Source organism: Arachis ipaensis, chromosome B08 (assembly GCF_000816755.2).
Source record: "Arachis ipaensis cultivar K30076 chromosome B08, Araip1.1, whole genome shotgun sequence".
Lineage (NCBI taxonomy): Eukaryota > Viridiplantae > Streptophyta > Magnoliopsida > Fabales > Fabaceae > Arachis > Arachis ipaensis.
The window spans coordinates 21171135-21179750 of record NC_029792.2 but is presented as its reverse complement, the minus strand read 5'-3'; the positions used below and the strand labels follow the sequence as shown (position 1 = coordinate 21179750).

At 34.6% G+C, this 8616-nt stretch overlaps 1 protein-coding gene across 1 annotated transcript in view; it reads left to right on the top strand.

The window, feature by feature from the left end:
• The window catches only part of LOC107610714 (NAC transcription factor 56), an 8189-nt gene extending 7561 nt beyond the window's left edge, over positions 1–628 (top strand). Inside the window, exon 4 of the mRNA XM_016312721.2 lies at positions 591–628. Within this exon, the coding sequence (XP_016168207.1) occupies positions 591–628 (38 nt within the window). The remainder of the gene's footprint in view (positions 1–590) is intronic.

Genomic DNA, 8616 nt, shown 5'->3' with positions numbered 1-8616 from the left:
TCAAAGTATCACATGTTTTATATATCTTGTTCTCGCTTTGACCTCACAATCATCACTGCCTCACCACTCTATTAACAATAAGTTAATTAATTACCCTTAGATTTTATTATCAAATCTTTTTTTTTTTGCTATTACCATTCATTATAAGAAATGTGCCGTCAGATTTAACATCGGACAATACTAATAGATTTATTAAGTCTAAAAATGGTATTACAATTATTTGTGATAAAAAATATTTAATTAATTGATTGATTCATGGCTTGACATAATATGTTATAAAGATTTAAATTTAAAACTAATATAATTGCTTAGTTGGTGTAAAAATTAGAAGAAATTGCTGTTATCTATATTGAAAAAGGAAACATAATAATGTTGACAATTATAGACAGCAATAAGCAGATTTATGGACAACTGATTACATTACACGATTTTAGAAATAATCAATCTTAATGAAAAAAATTATGCTAACCATAAAGAGAAAGAAATCAAAACGGTTGAGTTAAGATTGATTTTGATAAATAAATTATGATGATAAATATTTATTGGGTTAAAAGTTTAATTATGATTTAATGTGTGTTTTATTGATGTAGGTTCATTATTCATTTTTCAATCTAACAATGTTGCTTGAATATTTCTTAATGTTTCAAATTAATGTATAAGTCCAATACCTTTAACAAGCACCGTTAAGCAAAATGCAAAGAAAAAAGGCTCTGCATTTATAAAATGATAAAAGGACATTTGTCTTCATTATGAAAAATGAAGGACAGCTGGAACAAAAGGACATTAACAACACAACAAGGACAGTTGGGACACTAGGACATCAACACATCACCACAAAAATATCAAAGTATCAACATTCAGAGAAAAGAAAGAGAAAAATACAACATGCAAGAGCAACAAAGCAACACAAAGACAGCAGAGATAGTGGAGAAATTTCACAAACAGCAGAGAGGTGGAGAAGCTCCTTAACAAGCAGAGTTAGTGGAGTAGAATGGAAAAAGAATTGCATGCCAATGGTGACTGCTCTAACGGATTGTTAGTACAAGGTATTGGAAGAGGCAATGAAGAACAAATGAGAAGAACAAGATGATTATATAAAGGAGGCATCACTTTAACATTTGAAAACAAGAAAAAGAGAGCAATTCAAGAGCATCATCGAACCATACTTGAGCTGAATTCTTTTTCTTCTATTTGTGCTTCATTTTAGATTTTTTTTTTTTTGTTATGACTATCTAATGTCATCTTTCTGTATTTGAGAAAAAGGCTAATTATATGAGTAGAAAAAGTCACGAGAGAATAAGCAAGAGATGCATGAAAAAGCCAAATAAATTGTTTCTATGTAATTTGGTTTCTATGCACTAGGATTAGTTTCCCTTGCCAAGTTGGGACAGCACTTGGTGGTGAGTTGAACCTGGTAGGGTTCTTCTTTCAAGTTGAGATAGAACTTGAGAAGCTGAGTTTTGGGGTAGAAAGCTTAGTTAAGGATACTAGATGAATTAGGTTGTAATTCATTAGTATTGGTGATTGTAATTAGTTTGATTATAGTGAAAATTCCACCATAGTTGTGGCGGAGACTGGACATAGGTTTCATGGCACCTAGAACCGAACCAGAATACATGCTGGCCTCTTTCTCTACTTCCCTTCTCTGTTTCTATCTGGTGTATGAGACAAAGCGAAAAAGTTTCCTGCATATTTAGCTTCCACGAAACTAGAGCCAAAGAAAGTTTAATTCTAAAGTTAACTTGATTCAACCCCCCTTTTTAAGTTCTAGCAAATCCATCAATTGATATCAAGAGCAAGGTCTTAAGGAGTCAAACTTCACAACTTGGAGTAAAGATCCATTGTCAATAATATGGGTCCTAACATCATGGCGTACATACTCACTGAAGGGCAATCCAACAATAGACCTCCCTACTTCAACGGTAGCAACTACTCATACTGAAAAAAGAGAATGCGAATCTTTCTGCAGTCAATCGACTACAACATCTAGAAGATTATTGTCAATGGACCGAACATTCCAACAAAACAAAATACTAATGAAGAAGTGGCGCCAAAGGAAGACAATGAGTGGATAGAGGAAGAAAAGAAGAAGGTTGAACTTAATGCTAAGACAATCAACCTAATGCACTATGCTATCAGTTTTAAAAAATACAGAAAAATTTCAAGGTGTAAAACGGCAAAAAAAATCTAGGACAAGCTCAAACTCACCCATGCAGGAACCAAGCAAGTAAGAGAGACCATGATTAATATGCTGATGAAGGAGTATGAGATGTTCAACATGAAGGAGGATGAAAGCATCGATCAAATGTTCGAAAGGTTCTCAATAATCATCAATAACCTGGAGGCCTTAGGGAAGAGCTATTCCAAAGAAACATTGGTAAGAAAGATCTTGAGGAGCCTTACTAAGAAGTGGAAAGTAAAAATCACAGTCATCGCTGAAAAAAAAATGATTTGTTAAAAATCACTTATGATGAGATAAGAGGCAAGCTGCTAGCCTATGAAACTACTCACATGTCTTAAGACAGAGATGACACAAAGAAAAGTATAGCATTGAAATCAAGAATGATAGCCAAAGAAGAGGAATCTGATGACAGTTTCTCAAATGAAGAAATGGTACTTTTGCAAGAAAAATGAGAAGATTATTGAGATTCAAAAACAAAGGCAAAGGAGGTTCTACATCCAAAGATTTCAAGAAGGACCAAACCAAGTTTACCTGTCACCACTGCAAGGAACCGGGTCACTTCAAGTCCGATTGTCCTCAATTGAAGAAAGGCTAAAAAACAAAGAAGGACAAAAAGAAAGTGATGATGGCAAAATGGGAAGACTTGAAAAATGACACTAATTCTGAAGATGAAGAAGATTCAGATCAAGAGGCTCAACTATGCCTAATGGTTGATCACACTGATATAGATGAGGTAGATCTCTCTGACTTATCTATTAATGAATTGCACTATATTATCAAAGATTTTACTGTGAACTCTAAGAAACTCTTTGATAAATATGTTAAATGCAAGAAAGATAATGAAGTATTGAGAGATGAAAATGAAACTTTGTTAGAAAAAGTAAAGGTAACCGAAGTTTGTGATGAAAATTCTTTAAAAGAAGAAAACAATGCTTTCAGAGCTGAATTAAACAAATTCAAACTCAAGCATTTGGTCACTCCCTCCACTGATTTGGTTGCTGAAAATGAAAAGTTGAATGAGAAAATTAATAACCTTAATGAAGATTTGACAAAAATTTTGTTCAAGATTCACAAAATCTTGACAAATTACTTGCTTGTCAAAGATTCGGTTTTGAAAAATCTAGACTTGGATTCAAAGAGGAAAGTAAAGCTGTTTTCAAACAAAATTTTAAAAAATTTGAAGCTCCCTCTTCCAAGATTGTTAAGCCGAAAATTTTCAATAAGCCACAAAAATCAATAAACAAGAACCATTGCTATAAGTGCAATAGAAATGGTTATGATCCTCAACAATGTTTCATTTTTTTAAGGTCTTTTGGTAATGATAATAAATTGTATAAAGTTGTCCATGATTATAATGCTCTTGGACAACCAAAAAGATTTTACATAAGAGGATTCAAATATATTTGAATACCTAAGGTTAGTTGAAGAACATGCAGGTTTGCGTTACATCCAAGAAGAAATCGAACATGTGGTATCTTGATAGTGGGTGTTCAAGGCATATGACCGAAAAAGGAGACCTTCTTCATCAAACTCAATAAGTATGATGGAGGATTTGTCACTTTCGGAGATAATAATAAAGGTAAAATAATTGCCATTGGTAAGATTGGCAAAGATTTTTCTACTTGCATTGATAGTGTCTTTTTAGTATATGGATTAAAGCATAATCTATTGAGTATAAGTAAATTATGTGACCTTGGATATGCATTAACCTTTAAGAAATTAGATTGTAGGGTTATTTATGAGAAAACAGGGGCTATTTTATTTATTGCAAAAAGAAGTGACAATGTTTATGATCTCACATTAGATGATCTCAAGGTTCAAAATGTGACATGTTTCTCTTCAATAGAATATGAAAAATGGATGTGACATAAGAGATTAGGGCCTGCTAACATGTTCCAAATCTCTAAGCTTGTTACAAGAGGCTTAGTAAAAGGTCTTCCTAACATTAAGTTTGATAAAGACATCACTTGTGATGCTTGTCAAATGAGTAAACAAACAAAAATTTCTTTTAAACCAAAAGAAGATGTCTCGACTAAGAAATCATTAGAGTTGTTGCATCTTGATTTGTTCGGACCAACTAGGACTCAAAGTCTTGGAGGAAAAATTTATGGAATGGTTATTATGGATGACTACACTAGGTTTGGTTGGGTATTCTTTCTAACTCATAAGCATGAATCATTTTCCGCTTTTGAAAAATTCAGCAAGAAGATTCAAAATGAAAAGAGTTTAAAAATTATTTCAATTAGGAGTAATCATGGAAAGAAATTTAAAAACCAACATTTTGAATTTTTTTTGTGATGAACATAGCATATTCCACAACTTCTCTTGTCCAAGAACACCAGAATAAAATAGTATTGTGGAAAGAAAAAATAGAAGTTTACAAGAAATGGCAAGAGCTATGTGTGAATATGAGGTTCCCAAATTCTTATGGGCTGAGGCTGTAAATACAGCATGTTATGTTTTAAATCGAACACTCATAAGAAAGTTTTTTAAAGAAAACCCCTTATGAAATTTGGAAAGGACATCCTCCTAATCTCAATTACTTTTGTGTGTTTGGTTGCAAGTGTTTTATACTAAATATCAAAGAAAATTTGGAAAAATTTGATCTTAAAACACATGAAGGTATCTTTCTTGATTATTCCACAAATAGCAAAGCTTATAGAGTTTATAACAAGAACTTTAAGACAGTTGAGGAGATCATGCATGTCACATTTTGTGAATCTAACATTATTCCTATTGTTTGAATTGCATCAACAAGCAACGAAAATCTCAATTCTACAGGAGACAATTTGAAATTATCTCTTGTTGAAGCTGAAAATCCTAAGGCTGAAGCAATTGTGGATCAAGATGAACCTGAATTTTCAACCCAAACCAAAAGGCCAAGAGAATGTAAATTTCTGAAAAGTTATTCAGAGGAATTCATAATTGGTGATCCCTCCAAAGGAATGTCAACTAGATCATCTTTGAAAAGATCCGAATCCAACAATATAACTCTTATTTCAAAGATTGAACCTCAAAATATCCAAGAAGCACTTGCTGATCCATCTTGGGTATCAGCTATGAAGGAGGAATTGCAGCAGTTTAAGAAGAATCATGTCTGGAACCTAGTGCCTCATTCAAATGGAAAGAAAGTCACGGGCACAAAATAGATTTTCAAAAATAAATTGGGTGAAGACGGAACCATTGTCCTAAACAAAGCAAGATTAGTTACTCAAGGCTATGATCAAGAGGAATGGATTGATTTTGATGAATCATTCGCACCTGTAGCTCGAATGGAAGCCATCAAATTGCTCTTAGCCTATACGGCTTATTGCGGCTTCAAGCTATTCCAAATGGACGTAAAGTGTGCATTTCTCAATGGCATAATAGATAGAGAGGTTTATGTTACTCAACCTCCTGGATTTGAAAACAAAACCTTTCCTAACTATGTTTTCAAACTAGCTAAAGCCTTATATGGTTTGAGACAAGCTCCTAGAGCTTGGTATGAGAGGCTTAGCTTATTTTTATTGAAAAATAATTTTCAAAGATGAGCCACTAACACCACTCTATTTATTAAAAATTTCAATGATAATTTTATTCTTACGCAAGTTTATGTTGATAATATCATATTTAGTTCTACTGATGAGGCTTTGTGTGCAGATTTTGCTAAGCTTATGACAAGTGAATTTGATATGAGATGATGGGAGAGCTTACTTTCTTTCTAGACTTGCAAATCAAGCAAACTGTAAAAGATATTTTTGTACATCAAGAAAAATATGCCAAAGAATTTTTGTTAAGAAATTTGGGCTAGAATGTGCCAAGCCAATGGGAACCCCCATGCATCCCAACATCAAGCTAGACAAGGATGATCATGCTAGAGATGTGGATGAGACAAGATATAGGGGAATAATTGGTTTTCTAATGTATCTTACTTCCTTAAGGCCTGATATCATTCAAAGTGTTGGTGTGTGCTCATATTTTCAATCAAAGCCGAAGGAATTCCATTTGTCTGATGTGAAAAAGATCATCCGATATGTGCTTGGTACCACTAATTATGGTTTATGGTATTCCAAAACTGATTCCTTTCAATTAGTGGGTTATTGTGATGCAGATTTTGCTGGAGATAGAGTTGATAGAAGAATCACCAGTGGCATGTGTTGCTTTCTTGGAAAATCACTAAATGTATGGGCAAGCAAGAAGCAAGCAACAATGGCTTTGTCCACTGTCGAAGCTGAGTATATTGCAGCTTCTTCTTGTTGCTCTCAATTATTATGATTGAAAACTCAATTGGCTGATTACAAACTAAAAGCATCTAATATTCTATTATTTTGTGACAATATGAGTGCTATAAATATTTTAAAAAATCCTGAGTTGCACTCAAGAACAAAGCAAATTGAGGTTCGATTTTATTCTATAAGAGAACATGTACAAAATAGAAATTTAGATATTCAGTTTATTAAATCAGAAGATCAATTGGCTGATATTTTCACCAAACCATTGATTGAAGAGAAGTTTTTCAAAATGCACACTGCATTGGGCATTATAGATTCATCCTTTTTTATTTTTCTGATATTTTAGTTTAGCATTTTGTCTCATAGATCGAGATAAGATTATTATGGGTAGATGATGAGTAGGATTCTTTAACTCATTGTAATGCTACCTGGACTCGTTGATGGCACGTTAGATTTGATGAACCTATAAAAAGAACAGCAACTAAGCGCCGCAACGCTGATGAAGACACTGACGTTCTATCCCATAATAATGATCCCCTGATTCGTAAATCACATTCTTCTAAGATTAGAATTCTGACCGAAATAATGAAGAATGTGATCCAAGAATTCGTCAATTTGACCGATCTTCTTATGAACTATGGAGCTAAGCGCAAAAAGGCTGAAGTTATGGAGGAAAATACACTTAAGAAAACTAAAGGTAGGATTCATATTCTCAGGAACTATGTGTAACACCCTAATATTCAAATCCTTATGCTCGAGTCATAAGTCAATGATATTACGGTGGTACGACTCTCAGGTGGATTTTTAATAAATAAATATAGGTAATTTCGAAAGGAGTATTAATCGAGAAGCCTGAAAAGAGTAGAAATAAAATTGTGAAGACGTATCTCTCACGTTTCGACAACAAAAGATAAACCGTGAAGCCGAAAACGATATACGGACAAGGCGTAGAGGAGATTAAGAGATAGATAACAGATAGATATATATAACATAAGTAAATAGCTACTAGTCGCGACCCACGAAGTTTAGGTCGGCTAGAGTACATTATGAAATTAGTTGACAACAGTATATCTTAATCTCTCCCGAAGGAAACATGAGAGCCTCTATAGGCAAATTCAAAGAGTTCAATACATAATATAAACTTTCCAAAACAAAGGTGGAGAGATTCTAATCAAAACACAAAGTAGACGAAATAAAGATCTTCGCCGTCTCTCAGACGACCCACAACTCACTTCTGAGCACCTGGACCTGTATCTGAAAAAAAAAGAGATATATACGGAATAAGAACCCCGGGCCCATGGGTTCCCAGTACGGTAAAAGTGCCAAGTATGAGATTTGGCTTTAAAAACTCAAAAACCATCTTTGGCATGAAAACAGGGCCACGCGTACGTGCACGCGTGGATGGCCACAAAACTCATCAACGCGCAAGCGTCATACGCGCGGACGCGCGGGTTGAAAAATAGCCAAACGACGCGCAAGCGTCAGCCACGCGTACGCGTGGGTGCTTTTGCGCCCCAGGCACAAAACTGGCACAACTCTAGCACAACTCTCGGGAAAATAGCTGGGCATTTGGTGCAGCGCATCGACGCGCCCGCGCACACCACGAGCACGCATGGATAGTGCCTTCTTGAAGAACGACGCGTACGCGCCAAGTGCGCCTACGCGTGGAGGGTCATTCTGCTAAAAATTTTCTAAGTTAAAAGCTGCAGAATTTACAGATTCAACCCCCAATCTTCCGACGGACATAACTTTCTCATTTTAAATCATTTTTCACCCGTTCTTCAAACGGCATGGACATCCCGGATCCAATTTCATTTCTAAATAGATTTGGCACAAAATAGAGATCCGTATTCCAAGTTATGTCCCGTCAAAGTATGCCCAAAAACTATGTTTTCATACAAAACCACTAGGTGTCATTTTCAAAACAAGCCGTTTTCAACTCTTTTCAAAATCAACCAAAACATGCTAATTTCAACCCTTTTTGAAATCAATCAAAATGTACCAAAATCCACATCAAGCCATCCTCAACTCACACATTAACACTTTACCAAAAATTCCCAAAACCACATCTAACCATTTTAACACTTCTCAATCAAATGGCTAAAGAACAAACACAATATCATATCATACATCCTTCCTCATCCCAATTTCCAATAATACCATTTCCAATCAACCATCATTATACGTAATCAATATCATACTCACTATCACGTGATTTCACCC